At 49.7% G+C, this 15,636-nt stretch overlaps 1 protein-coding gene and 1 pseudogene across 8 annotated transcripts; one reads left to right on the top strand and one right to left on the bottom strand.

Annotated features, from left to right (window-relative positions):
• Nucleotides 1–3,766: 3,766 nt before the first annotated feature.
• LOC147974390 (uncharacterized) lies at nucleotides 3,767–6,244 on the top strand (annotated as a pseudogene).
• Nucleotides 6,245–7,797: 1,553 nt separating this feature from the next.
• Nucleotides 7,798–15,208, bottom strand: LOC125532377 (uncharacterized). Of its 8 annotated transcripts, none has more exons than XM_087517445.1 (8): nucleotides 14,699–15,208; nucleotides 14,354–14,589; nucleotides 13,355–13,501; nucleotides 12,949–13,169; nucleotides 12,169–12,276; nucleotides 9,204–9,325; nucleotides 8,798–9,014; nucleotides 7,798–8,331 (listed from the first exon to the last, which is right to left on the bottom strand). In XM_087517445.1, exons 1-3 carry the CDS (start codon nucleotides 14,828–14,830, stop codon nucleotides 13,402–13,404), a joined length of 468 nt encoding a protein of 155 aa, XP_087373571.1. In that variant the 5' UTR covers nucleotides 14,831–15,208; the 3' UTR covers nucleotides 7,798–8,331; nucleotides 8,798–9,014; nucleotides 9,204–9,325; nucleotides 12,169–12,276; nucleotides 12,949–13,169; nucleotides 13,355–13,401. The 8 variants fall into 8 exon arrangements, 7 of the variants coding, with proteins under 7 accessions (XP_087373571.1, XP_087373565.1, XP_087373567.1 ...); XM_087517439.1 differs by having other exon boundaries at nucleotides 13,355–13,548; nucleotides 14,699–15,205; XR_015600093.1 differs by lacking the exons at nucleotides 14,354–14,589; nucleotides 14,699–15,208 and adding an exon at nucleotides 13,640–14,347 and having other exon boundaries at nucleotides 13,355–13,548.
• Between the last annotated feature and the right edge of the window lie 428 nt (nucleotides 15,209–15,636).

Below are 15,636 nucleotides of genomic sequence, written 5' to 3' on the forward strand. Positions count from 1 at the left end.
GATCGTCATCGAGCTGTACGTGTGCTAAGAACTCGGAGGTGCCGGAGTAACGGTGCTTGGATCAGTCGGATCGGGAAGAAGACGTACGACTACTTCCTCTATGTTGTGTCAACGCTTCCGTTGCGATCTACAAGGGTACGTAGATCACACTCTCCCCTCGTTGCTATGCATCACCATGATCTTGCGTGTGCTTAGGAAATTTTTTGAAATTACTACGTTCCCCAACAGTACCGCTCCACCACCATGCCGCAGCGGCCATATCCAGCACGCGTCGCGTCAAGGGTGGAGCGCGCCCACGTCGAGCTCGCTCTCCCAGCGCCCGCCAGCCCGGGCTACCAGGTCCGCCACGTGTCGGCGCCAGTCCAGCCCTTGGGCTCTGACGTCGCGGAGGACGACGTGGACGAGGTACTGGTCATCCATGATGACGATGAAGAGGGCGAGGAGGACGCCGTGCAGATGGTACGCTGGTCGCCGTCGAGGGTGGCAAGACAATGCCCATCGACGTCGAGCTCCTTCCCCTACTCCCTGACATAGTGAAGGTGGAAGAAGAGGAGGTGGCTCAGAATCAGGTGGCGCAACTGTCGAAGAGGACGGCGGTCAAGAAGAAGAATTCTACGTGTGTGGTGCGCCGCTCACGCCGCCTCAAATTTCTGAAGAAGTGAAGATGAGTACAGTTGCTGAAGGAGGAGGAAGCTGCTGGTTATTTTTAGTTAGGTATGTTGTTATATGATGGTTATCTTTAGTTAGGTATGCTGGTTAACAATATTTTGGGTTTGATGTTGGTTAGGTATGCTGGTATATGTAAGCATATAAATTATGCAATCGGTATGGTTTGGTCGGGTTCTTTGTGACTGAAGAACTGAATATCTAGTGCTCACCCTATGTGTCAAGTTCAGTAAAATTTCAGAATATTGAATATGTATTGTTGCTTTGCTTCAGTGTTGCATCAAAGGTGTAGGTGCTGCTAGATGTTGCTCATATGTTGCAACAATACAATGAATTGGGCTGTTGCCCAAATCAGTAGTGCTGCTAGGTGATGTGCCCATGTGCATCACTTACCAAATATAGAACATGCCAAATGTGCATTGTCTGCCAAATATAGAACATGCCAAATGTGCATCACTTACCAAATATAGATCATGATGGCCACATGTTATTTCTGCTGCAATCTCTGTTACACTGTACCCATAAACTGAATAGCACATAATTCATCAGCATTTCATCATGTCAATAACAACAATGTCAATAACTTTATGACCAATCTACTTGCTAACTATGAGAGCAATCATAATGGCAAGCAGGACAAGATACAGCAGACCTCCAAATCCTAAAATCCTATCCCTATAGAGCAATATTTCCTTCTGCATCTTAACCATTGCCCTCTTTTCTTTCTCATTCCTTTTAATTTCATCTTCATATTTTGTAATCTTAGTCTCCAGTTTCTTGTTCTTCATGGCAAGATACTTAATAACTGACTTTGCTTTGCTATCCCACTCCCCATCAACCCATTCAACATAATCAGAAGTGATAGCATCCTAGATAAATCATGAGCAATTCAAGTCAATTTATAACTGAACTTGTCACTGCAGGCGGTAAACACTGAACCTTTTTGTAGCTTGACCGCAATAGCAGTACTACTTTGAAGATCATGCTCAGTAGACTAACCTCAAACCCACAGCCCAAGAATGTGCTGCCAAAATTGTCTGCATCTATGCAGACACGGCCACCAGGAGTTTCCCAAGAATGCGCTGTCAATTTATACCTGTCATGGATAGAATAAGATTTTAAGATAAGTTATAAGCTGTGAAAGCTATCTTTGTCAATTTATATTAGATAAACTATTTTTCTGTCCAGACCGACACATTTGATTACTATGAATGTGTGTTCACCCTAAAACTACCATATGAATAACATATGTCTGCCTTAGAACATCATATGAAGAACTTCGTGTTACCATTTTTAACTTTCTTACAACAATCACAAAAGGTTAGCAGCCCTTCGACAACGACCACATCACAAATTAGAAGAACGTATAAACAAGTCTGGAGCGTTAAGCTAATTTGTCAGACTCGCTTATACATGCCAAATGGACACATGCCTAAAGCAGCTAAAGATGATTCCTACTACAGCGAAACAGAAGCTTTAGAGTTTGAAAAAGAGGAATGCTTGGGATCCATTGTGTAGTCAATGCATACGAAGACAAGCAAATATACTAGTCTAACCTGCTTCGGCGGTGGGTACAAACAACAAAACTCTCTCTCTCTCTCTCTCTCTCAAACAACAGTGGAATGATTGAGTCCATGTTCGGCTCTGAACAATGGGTACAATTTTGTCTATCCGTGCTAACAGGGGAATGATTAACTAATGTGAAGTGTTAATACCGAAGACTACTAAACTTTAAACCTCAATCGCCAAAGTGGATCAACAATGGTCACATTGATTACGACCATGTAACAGAAAACATCGTCTTCTAGAAGAAGAAATAGGAAGGGCAAAGCTATTATTTCCAAGTAGTACATATACAAAAGATAGTCACTTCCACTTGTTGCATAGTCTTAGAACTCCAAATTAACCTACTGAAAATAGATACGCTTGCAAAGACATAACAAGGTGATTTTTGTCATTTCTATTACCAAACTGAGCTAGGAAGGTGGTGGAGATGCTTATCAATCACAAATTGTGGCTCATGAAAATTGTGGTTCATATCATTAAAGAATCACGCTTCTCAATCACAAATTGTGGTTCATATCAAACACAATTGGCCAGCTAATCAGCAGGATTTTCACTGCTAGAAAAAGGAAGCTCTTGACCTACCGTTCTAGTTCCAGAAGTGTCCGAATTTACTTTATAAGCTAAGTATGAATTTTATTGATGCTCAGCTAACCTCCTCCTACTAGATTGTAAATATGAATTTTATTGAGGGCTTTATTAATTTAAAACCGGACGTCCCTGATGTCTATGTTCTAAAAAAAGAATGCCTGTCGGTGGTCTTCTAGTGAAGAAGGCCCACTAGACGCCGCGGCATCCTTGATCGGCTGTCGCTTGGCCTCCTACACCTATCGCAAAGCCATGGTCGGGTCGGCATGCGGTGACGATTCTCGGACTCGGGCAACCCATTTTAAGGAGTTGGTCGCTGGTACGGTGCCGGCGGCGGGCGGAGGTCTGCATGGTGGTGCTGGACAAATCAATGGCACTCGCCTGCGCGAGCGCCCATGCCAGCGCGACGTTTGACCTCGCGTCGCGGGGGAAGACGACGGCGAGGCAAACGGTGCTGCTCTCTCGTCGTGGGACAGGATCTACGTCTCCATCTCGGTCGAGTTGATCACAGGAGGTGACGAAAGAGGGAGAGTAATTGGGTAGCTAGCTGTTGAGTCAATAAAAAGGAAAAATTGGAAAGGAAAAAGGTAGTGCACGTACCCACCCAAAATCCAGAGGAAGAAGAAGAAGCAGTGCACGTAGCAATTCGTGGGGGTGCAGTACCTACCTAAGGCATGCATGCATGCATGCAATTCGTACGCGCGTGTGAGGACGTACGCGAGGCCGAGCGAGTCAACGACGAGGCGGAGACGGAGACGAGCCGATCGAAGGAAAAAAAAAAAGAGTCGTAGTACGTGGAGAAGGGAGAAGGAAGGAGGAGCCAAAACAGTGTCGACAGACCGACTCGTTTACGGCCTCACTGCCAACAAAAGAAAGACGCAACTCACGGCCTCTCCCGAGAAAACAAGGCCAGCTTCCGTCCGCCGTCCCTGCTCGTGCTCGCAGATATATGGCGTCTGGATCCACTTCTGCTTCCGGCGGCGACGGCTCTCAGCCTCGGAGGGGGCTCATCTCGTGCCTGCACAGCCTCAACTGCCGCGACGAGCACGCGCCTCTTCCCCACGACGACGATTTGCAAGAAGCCACGCGCGAGCTCATCGTCGGTTTCTACGACGAGGCGTTCCGCCGGCTCCGGCTGCCCTGCAAGGCCCTGCCCGGCCTCTATGGCATCCTCAGCACCGCCGGCCTCTGCCTCGGCCTCCTCGACCCGTCTCCAACATCATGCTCAACACCCTCGCCCTCCTAAACCCCAAAACCAAGCCCCTCAGCGACGATGCCGCCGCCGCCAAGACGGGGTCCAAGAAGAGACACAGACCCGGTTTCGACCCCTGGCACGAGGTTGCAACCAGGTCCTGCCACAGTCTCATGGCTTTCCTTGTGGCGTACTTTGGATGCCTCAACGAGGAACAGGCATTCCGCTACCTCTACAGGGCCGGCGCCAATCTCCGCCTCGCCGTCATGCTCGTCCAGCACGATCTCTACCATGCAGAGCCAGAGGCACTGGACCCTAAATCCGACAGGACGCAGGCTGCCCTCAAGTGGGCGGCCACCTCAGCAGGTCACCATTCGCCCAACACCTTGGCTCAGGTCATGGCAATCCGGCTCAAAAATGGCGACCTCGACCTCTTCAAGAACAAGCTCTTCTCAGCCCATGGCACCCCTCTCACGGTTGAGGATGTGCGAGCAATCCATCGCGTGTTGCACATGATGATGACCCCCATGTGTGTTGCCAACATCAGCCACACCAAAGACGGGATGGTTGTCCATGTCCGTCAGAAGCTCGACGATGGAGGCGATGGCGCCATCTGGTCCGAAACTAAGCACGTTGTCGTCTCTGGTGCACCAGCTGACGCCAGGATCACCTCCACCATCTTCCACTGGGACGGGACCGCAGTTTCGTCTCTGCAGCTTGGACTGCCTGACAAGCTGCAAGATTGCCTGAGGATAGCAGATGGCCAGAAACACATTCTCAAGACCACGTGCGGTGACGACGCCTGCGATTACCTGCTCTCTCTCAAGATGAACCTACATGGCATGATTCACAACCTCTATGTCCAGGCGCTCAAGTTGCTGCCCGCACCCTCGGGCTCGCTCATGCGCAACATCCTTATGGCCGGCCACTGCTATGGCCCATGTGACCCTCTCTCCAACATCATCCTTAACTCAATCTGGTATGACACATGTGGCTCCGTTCTGTCAGTTTCTGACCGCACGACGTTGAATGAGTACAATGATGTCCTGGACCCCCTATCTGTGCTCCGCCTAGTTGTTCGTTCCCTCGAGGGGCTTGCAAAGCTTGCCTTGTTCGCCGACCCCCAATCCTCAATTGCGTGTGCTCTAGAGAAACTCTGCAGTGCAAAATGCGACCTTGTTGACATGTTATCATCTACAAATAAGAGGTCTGAAAAGAACCCCTTCCACGAGGCGGCCATGGCTGCTAGACACCCGATGCCCCTTCAGCTCGGTGAATTTCACCAGATGCTGCTGCTCGAGCCCGATGGCCGAAGCAAGCTGCTCTCACGTATAACCAAGGCGCAAACTAGTGGTGCTGTGTTGTGCGTCGATGACATCAGAGCCCTTATGTCGGCCTTATGGTTCGAGTTCAAAAAAACATTCAGGTCTCAAACTAGTGGCACTGTGCAAGCTTCTGCTCCTGAACTTTGTGTAGAGGCCGCCTTGAGGGTGGTATCAAGCGCGAGATCACAATATGAGGAGGAGAGGAGCTGGTTGCGTCCAAAGATTAAACATGTGCTCAAGGATTACACACACCAACATTTTTGGGTAGGCATTGAACTTCCTCTTCTGTGTTCAATCATTAGCTGCTACTTATGTACGTATATTAGCTTTACACTGCTTTGACCAACAAACGCTCTTGCTTCTTTCTTGCTACAGGGACCAAAGTATAAACTTGATTTTATATTTGGTGTGGAGGAAAGCGACCATGGCCGGCAGCCCTTCACTGATACGTGCAACCACGTGAACTTCATGGCAACTTGTGATGAGAATGTTTCGAGGACCCTATTTTACGCCGAGTTGTGTCCTCACCCTCACGTAAGCCAAGGACAGAATTCTGCTGCCCTCTATCGTATGCATATGCGGGTAAGTACTCTACTTTTCTGCCGCAGCACGGCTGATTAGCAAGTGATAGCATTTGATCAGTAGTTTGGGTCACGGCGATCTGCTTCTCATCATATGCTTGCATGCACCATTCAATGTTACTGAATAATAATCACTGTGGGGTTTTATTTTGTTAATAGGGCGTTGCTACTATGACATGGATTGCGCAAGGAAGATCGTGTATCCGGATGACGCCAAGTACATCCCTGACGATATCACCAGTGAGGGAACCGGCAGTGTGGATGGCGTGCTAAAGATGGACCTCGTGCACTTCAGCTCCGAGTTGGACGTGGAGCTCGCGCGGAAGTAATCTCAGTATTAGTGAGCTAGTGTGTGATGCTATCAACTGTGAAGTGAGACCATATATGTTGCTTCCTGCTGTGTGTGTTATGATGTCCTAATTAATTAATGAGCATTCTGCCATCAACAAGTAGATGACATTGCGCTGTGACATACTCTACTCCAGCACCTTTGGTTTCCATAAACTAGCTGCTGCTACTACTGTTATGCGTTGGCCGGTGCCTTGATTTGTTCATTGCTTGGCCTTGTTATAAATACTACTCCATCAGTCTCAAAATAAGTGTCTCAACTTTGTATTAACCAACTTTAGTACAAAGTTGTACTAAACTTGAGACACTTATTTTGAGACGGAGGATTTGGCGTTGTGTTGCAGGGATTAGATATGTTGCGCTGGGTGCTTTCTTATTTTCTTTTGTATTTAGAGGGGCAATCTCTCAAATAAAAAGGAGCAAAGTGATGTTTGTTGCGCAGCTCTGGTTGTCTTGCATGTTCCAGTCTTAATGGCAACCTGTGGTGTGGTGTCTGCTGATTTTGTTCAGAACCAGTAATTTAAGGTTTAAACTTATGCTAGTTGACATAAATTTTTTAGTTGCCCATTTGGTTATATCTAAAACATATACTCATGTAATCATCATCTAAAAATGATCCTACTAACTTATGTTAGTCAAGGCTCAAGATGCATCTGTAGATAGTATCCTTGCTCTCCCTGCCCTGATGATGTGCTTTAGTCGAGGTATGGTCTTGCAGGCATAGGGCACCTGTAATCCCGCTATATGTTTTTCTACTTTCCTACTTTGTCACGAAGTTTTTATTTTATTTCATTTCGAGCTTAATTGTGAGTCCCTTGTCAACCGCAATTGATTTCCCTGTCAAAAGCTGAGATCCCTACTGTTTGTTAATTATGTAGGTCGTTTTCTTTTATAATGATAAGAGCATTCTGTGAAGCTTGTGGTAATTTGAAAGCAGATTTCTCGCAGTTGTAATTTATCAGAGATTCTGCTATATATTGCCTAGTTGTTTGACCGCAGCTCGCTGTATTCGCCGTCCTCGCGGGGCGGGTTGTAGTGGAGGCGGTGGTACATGAGGGTGCTAGAGAGGACCTGCGCGAGCTGGTACTCCTCGAAGAGCGCCGGGACGCTCGCGGCCGCGGCCTCCTTGGCCTCGAACCAAGCCTTCTCCGCCCCCCGCGACGCTTGAGCGTGGACGATGGAGCTCCCGGCCTTCGTGTCGTTGCAGTGCTTGCGGGGCGGGGCATATATACCAGAATCGTGTTTGGTTTACGGCCGACCCTTTTTATCAGACCTGCTCTGGGCCATCCCATAAAACCATCGGAAAAACGTGCTTCACTGGAGTTATACGAGTTTTGCTAGAGATGCTCTTAAGCATCAAGGGCCACTACTGCAAATCTGCAACCCACATATCAACGCCGGCTGGAGATGCTCTTATAGACCGAGCAGGGGATCCAGTAGGCCGATATGTTCCCCTCACAAGCGCCCGAGCCGCATGCACGAGGACGCATAATGTTGAACTAAAACCACGACGAGTAATTTGGAACGGAGGGAGTATATCAGAGCAAGACTAGAAATGCAACATACATGTGTGTGCAAAGCAAACAACAACGAACAACTTCCTTGCAACTCTTGTTACACTCTACTGCCGAATATAATTACACCACTTGCTTCAACACACTACTATTACAGCAGACGCCGGACCGGAACCAAGCAGCCGGGCCACCCTGCATAAATACACAGTCGGTCACCCCGCGAGGAGGTCTGCACAAGACCAAAATAGCCGGTCATCATCCCACCAAAGTCAAATAGGGCCCCTAACAAGACACGGCCCAAAAACTACGCTGCTACTACTACTACAACCCCTCAAAAAAGAAACTACTACTACTACAGTTCCTGAACCTGGAGCATCACAAGAACGATGCTACCACCATGTCGACGACTACTCAAGACATTACCAGGACCAAAACATTATATAGGCCACAGCCAAAGTGGCAGCAGCCGCATAGACAGACGGTCGGCAACCGAGCTATGACAACTCCTTGCTCCTTGGTCCTGGAAAAGCACCAGCTTGGTCCAAAAAGTAAACCTGTAAAACAGTAGCATGGCCGATGAAATACTCTGGCGATGAACACAAGGAACATTGCTGGTTAAGATAAGCACTTGCTGAAGCAATTTGTACTACTTCAAGTGCAACAGTGTAACCAACAATAATACATAATCTAGCTAGCTCCGTTACCTGCCAGGCTCATGGATTTTGAAGACATTTACATTAAGTGAATTTCTGGTAGAGATTAATTAACACAACCAAACCCAGGACAGAGCCATACAGCCAAGCACAGGATCAATATGCAGTCAGGAACTCAGGATTGAGCAAAAATGACCATGGACTAACCGAAAACCTACCCAGGACTGGTTTTTTAGCAAATCATCAATATTATGCTGCCAATAGATCAGTTCAACCAAGCAATGATTTTAATGCATAAATAAAACCAAAACAGTAGCCAATCTACTTGATAGAGCATCTAATCAAGTCAAGTAGAGAAAGAACTTACCGAAGTGCAACAATTACTAGAACCAAATAGGGCTCCAGCCAAGACACAGCAGAAAAACTACCCTATTACTGAACCTGGAGCATCACAAGAACAATGTTACTAGCATGTCAACGACAACTACTCGAGATGGCGCGCATAGAGATGTCTCGGCGAGCGAGCCATGTCAAGTCATTGCTTCTTAACCCTGGAAAAGCACCGACTTGATCCAAAAACGAACCTGTAAACAGTAGCATGGCAAGATCAAATCTCAATAACCTGGAAATACTCTAGTGATATGAACACAAGGAACATACTAGTTTAGACAAGCACTTGCTGAAGCAATTTGCAGGAGCACAAAGATATAGATATATTGAAGTGCAACAGTGTAACAATAATAAAACATAATCTAGCTAACTAGGTTACCTACCAGGCTGATGGATTTTCAAGCCGTTTACATGCCAACTTGGGAGGGCAGGCCTGGCGCAGTGGTGACATCCTCCCCACTTGTGCCAAGAGGTCCTGGGTTCGAACCAGCCTCTCTGCATTGCACTGTAGCACGGGTAAGATTAGGTTCCTATAATCCCTCCCCAGACCCCATCTTGTGTGGGAGCTCCTATGCACTGGGTGTGTCCTTACATGCCAACTTTGCATGATAAACAGACAAGCTAGCTAGATAAGCAAAAATTCAATATTTCAAGATAAGCAGCAGCACATGCATTTCAAACAGGCCAACAACAGAATTTATACCTATATATAAGGCAGCATTGTGTTGACTCGCAAAAGATTAACCACTTTTATCTAGCAGTCCAGATCAGCACCAACAAGTGTAACCAGTGACACATATTATACAATCTAAAAGTTTTAGCCCTCCAGCCAACGTTCAGCACACAGCCCAGTCGAGACAAAAACCAGTCCCAGTGGTCATACCAAAAATAAGCAACATGTGGATAACATCAACTAAGAAATGACAGCAAGCGGTATAAACCATAGCACCAGGAAACGGGGTCGATGCCGCGTTCCACGACCCAAGGTCGATCGACCCATATCGAGAGTCGGGAACGACAGCGGGTCGACGTAGCTCGGTGACTGGGTCATGATCCTGTTCCATGGTTGCTGAGGCCTAATGAGTACCCAAGATAGCGGGCATCCCACCGCAGTCCGCCCGCGCGCCGTATGCACCATCTCCGTCCCGCCAAGTACGCCGGCAGCCGTCCGGATGGTCTCAGTCCCACACAGCCACTGCACTGCGGCCTGCTGTGCTCCGTTCTTCCATCGCTGTCATCGCCGCCTGGGTAATCGCTAGGGGAGACTCGGAGGCACCGCTGGGCGGGAACAGATGAAGGATTGGGATGACATTTTTTTAGGGGAAGGATTGTGGTAGGAGCTAGGATCCTACCCGGTCTAGGGCGCAGGTTGTACGGGAAGGAGGAGGGTTGACGGAGGTGCGATCGCAGCTGCCGGCGGCGGGGCGCCGTGGCGCAATGAAGAAGAGGCGGTGGCGCGCGGGCATAGTACATGGCCGTCTGGAGATCCTGGGGTCCCCGAAGCTCCACGTCCACGCGAATGTGATCCGGAAGTCCACTGACGAAGAAGTCGGCCCGCTGATGTGCCGTCACGCCCGACGCGTGGCATGCCAGGGCCTGGAAACGGTCGGCGAAATCCTGAACCATGGAGGTGAAGAGAAGGCGGCCTAGCTCTGCCAGGCGGCTCCCATGGATCGGTGGCCCAAAACGGAGGAGGCAGAGCTCGCGGAAGCGCTCCCAATGGGGCATGCTGCCCTCGTCCTGCTCGAGGGCGTAGTACCAGGTCTGTGCCGCGCCGCGGAGGTGGTAAGGGGCGAGCCAGGTACGCTCCGAGGCGAGGGTGCGCTGCCCGCGAAAGAACTGCTCGCACTGGTTGAGCCAGTTGAGGGGGTCCTCCGTCATAAGTGGCGAAGTCCAGTTTGGCAAACCACAGCGGTGTCTGAGTCGGAGCGCCGTGGCCGACTGGCTCGGAGATGCGAAGCAGCGAGGATTGGGGTGCCCGGTCAGTATGGCCGCGGCCCGTGGAGTGCCCCGCCGAGCCGGAGGGATCGCTGAACTGTAGAGTGGGTGCCGGCGGGTCTCCAGCCGACGTGTAGACGGGTGGCGGCGATGATCCGCTCAGCCAAGCCGGTATTGGGGACGGCGACGGCGGGAAGCGCACTTGCTGGATCGGTACGCCTCCCTGCGAGGGTGACCCGGGCCCGTGCTGGGCGGTGGTGGGGCCGGCAGCTGCGGCTGCGGCGGCACGGACCCGGGTGGCGTGGGGGGCGCCGCGAGGGCCGGGGCCGGCCACTGTGGCCATTGAGGCGCGGCAGCGGGCGGCGGTGGGGCCAGCAGCTGGAGCTGCGACTGCCCGGACCTGGGAGGCGTCGGGGGCGCGGCGATTGCCGGAGCCGGCCACTGCGGCCAGTGGGGGGCGACGGCAGGCAGTGGCTGACCGGGCCAGTGGTGGTGTAGAGGCCCGATCGGTGCCGTGGTGGCCGCGTACCAGGGCAGGGCGACTGGCCCGGCTGCGGCGGCCGGCTGCCCGTAGGGCCCGGCCAGGTAGAGGCGTATGCCTTGGACGGCGGTGACGAGGTCGTTGAGGATCCCGATCATCTCCGCCGGCGAGTAGACGGTGACGGGCGGCGCGGGGCGGCGGCGTCTGGCCGGTGGAGTCCATTGGCGCAGTGGGGAGAACCAGCGGCGTGGTGGAGAGAGGCAGCTGCGCGGTGGTGACGGGCAGCGGCGCGGTGGTGACGGGCAGCGGCGGGTTGGGTGGTGGTGCAGACATGATCGAAACCGAGCTATCTGATACCAAATTGGTAGGAGCTAGGATCCTACCCGGTCTAGGGCGTAGGTTGTACGGGAAGGAGGGTTGACGAAGGTGCAATCGCGGCTTCCGGCGGCGGGGCGCCGTGGCGCGATGAAGAAGAGGCTGCAGCGGCGCAAGAGGCAGCTAGGGTTAGGTCTCGAGGCTCCCTTTGGGAAGCCGAGCAAATAATGATTGCTTCTTGCTTGATTAGATTGATACATCTCCTCTCCTTATATAGAGAGGTTTACTTGACTCCTAAGCAAATAATGATAAGATAATTGGGCTAAGCCCCTAATAACGATAAGATAACTTGGGCCACAACCCACTGGGCTAAGCCCCTAATATGCTGGTCATAACAGATTGGGGATGGCTTTGTGCCTGATCCGCGAGGAAGAAGCAGATGAGATGCGTCGACTACTAGTTAACTGACACTGACTTGTGGACCCCATATGTTCAATCTTTTTTATTTGTTGAGTTTTATCTTTTGCGAAAAACTGTTTGCCGAGAGGAAATCTCCCTCCATGCAATCGACGCGGGTCATCGACCCAAAATTAAGTGGATCGTGACCCACTTACCAAATTGGCGTCCCAGAGATGTATACCCCTTGTTCGCTCGGAAGACGACCCTCAACCCCGTTCCTCGACCCGGGCCACCCGGATTTCTGGCAACTATGGTATAAACACCTAGTAAATCAGAAACCAGCATCAAGAACCATATCCTATAGCTAGAACTAGAACCATAGCAATACTATTAAGTATGAATAACTCAATCTCCAGCTCAAGCCACATTAAATGAAATTTTGGTTCAAGGTTTAGATTAATTAATTCAACCAAACCCAGGACAGAGACACATAGTCAAGCACATGATCAATATGCAGTCAAGATTGAGCAAAATGACTGTTGACTAGCTGAAAACCTACCCAAGACTGGTATTTGGGCAAATCATCAATATTATCATGCCAATCGATCAGTTCAAACTAGCAACGATTTTAATGCATAAATAAAACCAAAACAGTAGCCAATCTACTTGATAGAGCATCTAATCAAATCAAGTAGAGCAAAGCAGAGCAAGAACTCGTTCTAGAAAAAACACATACAAGACTAGATATTCACAGGTTCATCATCACCTAGGGGATCAAACATCAATTTATCATCTTAGCAAATCACTTATGTGGACAGCAAATATCGAATACCGATATGCATGATTCAACTAGAACACGCTTGGATCTTCATAGGAGATCGAACACCTTACATCACAGCAAGGTAATAAACAAAATCAAACCTCATTTCTAGACAAACATGCATACAAGGCGCAGTCCAAGGAAAATAGGGAGAAATCATGAGAGAACGAGAGACCTTCTGTGGGACGCCGGTGGGGACACGGTGCTGTAGGAGGGGTCCAAGTCGAAGAAGGCAGGGGGACCATGTCGTAGTCGACGTCCCCAGCAGCAGCTCGGCAACATGTACACCGGCAGCAGGAGCTCCGATGGACAGCACCAACACCAGTCCACCACAGCACCCCTGGAGGTCAGCACCACCGCCAGAGGACTCCACCACAACCACAACATCACCGGAACCTGAGCAAAATCGAATCAAGGCACACATGGATCAACTACAAATAGATAGTAGTATTACACACTAGTATGGCTGTTGATGAATCCCTTTGCACTTTAGCTGAGACTGTGCAACATGGCTATTCGCCTATTCTTGATTCACAGAAACAGGGGAAAACTTCTACACACTAGATGAGCAAGACATGGACCTGGCATTCATGTCGATGTTCTCGGCAGTGGCTCAATCACCAGCAGCCTATCCCTGGTTGCCGCCGTCGGAGGAGCAGGAGTAGGTCGGTCTGGTTGTCGCCGCTGCGGTGCTACATCTACAGATGGTCCTTCTCCCGGAAGGCGAGCTGCGTCAAATAAACAGCCGGTCAGCGACAGGGCCGCGCCAGAAGGCCTGCACCAGACGAAGATGATCAAATCCCTCTCTACTACAAACTGGTCATATATTACAATAATGGGTAAATTGATACTAGCAAAGAGCATACTTAGGCATCTGCTTGCTACATGCAAGTTTATACCAACATGACACAGCTGGAAAAAAGTGCAAGCCTTACAAATGTTTTGCGTGCTTCCTTCAGCCAAGAATATGACCGCTAAGCACAACCATCAAAGATGTGCACAACATGAAAAACCAACATATTCTGAGGTTAGAAACTCCTATGCTATCCGAAGAAAGCAGAAACAAAAAGAGTGATGCCAGACAATAAAGAATTAATGTGCGTGACTGCAAATGCTCCAGATTTTGTTTGTCAACACAATTATCAAAATTTCACAAGAGCAATGAATCAACATGGATTTAAATTCCTATCTTAGTGGTAAACTCATTAAACATGGCAAATGAATAAAACAACACCCAGGTTGGAATCCCCGCTTACTTATATTGTTCCGGTAAGACATAACACATTACTTATATAGTTCCAAACTACATCGACACTCACACTGCCCAAACCTTACAGCAAGAGAGAAATCACAATATATTTACACACAATTACCAAACAAACAAATCAAATTACTAAACAACATTACACTTGTTTGATAAGCATTAGTTAGATTTAAACACAAGAACTAACTAAACAAATAACAATTAGCAGAACAATCTTCGTTTCTCACATGCATTAGATCTGCACAACAAATAACTGCCGATCTATTTATTTCTGAAATCAAAGTTGCAGCTAGGGATGTCAGAACAGGAACACGACCTTGATGACGTAGCCGGTGACGGAGCTGAACAAGGTGCGGCAGGAGCTCCGGTGGACACCACCACTACTGGAACACCACGGGAAAACCACCGTGACCTGACCAAAATCAGCAGTCCAACCACGGCGTCGTCGGAGAAGAGTGGCAGCAGGAGCTCCGGTGGACAGACCACCACCGGAAGGCACAACCACACTGGAACACCACCGCCACCGGAAAACCACCGGAACAGCACCGTGACCTGACCAAAATCGAACCACAGGACGCATTCAACGCGGATCCAGTTCCAAGCAGGCGTATACAAGACTGAATCGAGGTTAGGCGGGAGGGAAAAGAGAGAAAGCTGCTACCTTTAATGGAGACGAGGAGGCGGAGCTTGGGGTCGTCGGAGCAGCGAGGCCGCCGCGCCGGAGAGGGAGCACGGTCACCAGCCGGTGCAGGAGGGAGGCGAAGGCGAGCACCAGGTCATGGGACTGCGCCATGAGGCCCCGCGGCGGCGCCAGCGCAGGAATCTCCTCCTGCTGCTGCTGCAGCAGCTTCGCTAGGGTTTTGGGTCCGGGAGCGCACTGGGTCGGCGGGGAGGAGAGCCGGCTTCGGGGAGGTCTACCGGCGGTGGAGGGGAGGGTGTGGCCAGCGAGGCTGAGCTGGGGTGAGGTTGGCCGGCGGCTCGATCTGGTTCGGGGTGGAGGGCGGCGCACGGGAGAGAAAGGAGGCGGCGGGGGAGAGAGGGGGTATCATCGATCCCGACACGCCTCCGTGTGCCGCCGGCCGGACGCCGCCGTTACCGTGTCCAACTGGGCGTGTTTTTTTTTTAGAACGAGGCGTGTTTGGTAAGCTGGGTCGATTTTGGGCTCCCTGGGGCGTGCCCACACGAAAACGGCCTTTTGACCATGCTCTGCCCCCGTTTGGTAACCTGCGTTGCACATCCTCAAAATTATCCTCACCTGAAGAAAAAAACATCCTCAAAATTATCCTCAAAAAAGAAAAAAAAAACTGCCTAGATGCAAGGTAGCTGTTTGGTTAGATGTCAAAAAAAAAGTACTTAGCTGTTTGGTTGGCTGCTTGTTGCTATTTCTAGCACAGATATGTCCTCATCTTTTTCAAAATTGGTGTGGTTGCCACCAGATCGCAATCACACATAGAACATGTACTAATAAGTATAGTAGCAGATTGATTAAAAAAAGTATAGTAGCAGATTTTGATGACAGATTAACAACAAGTAGCTAGTTTAGCCTATCAAAACGTCGTATATTTCTGAATGGAGATAGTAGATAGTACTCTTAAGTTA

The sequence above is a fragment of the Triticum urartu genome, chromosome 4A (genome assembly GCF_056163025.1).
Source record: "Triticum urartu cultivar PI428250 chromosome 4A, HENAU_Tu73, whole genome shotgun sequence".
Classification (NCBI taxonomy): Eukaryota; Viridiplantae; Streptophyta; class Magnoliopsida; order Poales; family Poaceae; genus Triticum; species Triticum urartu.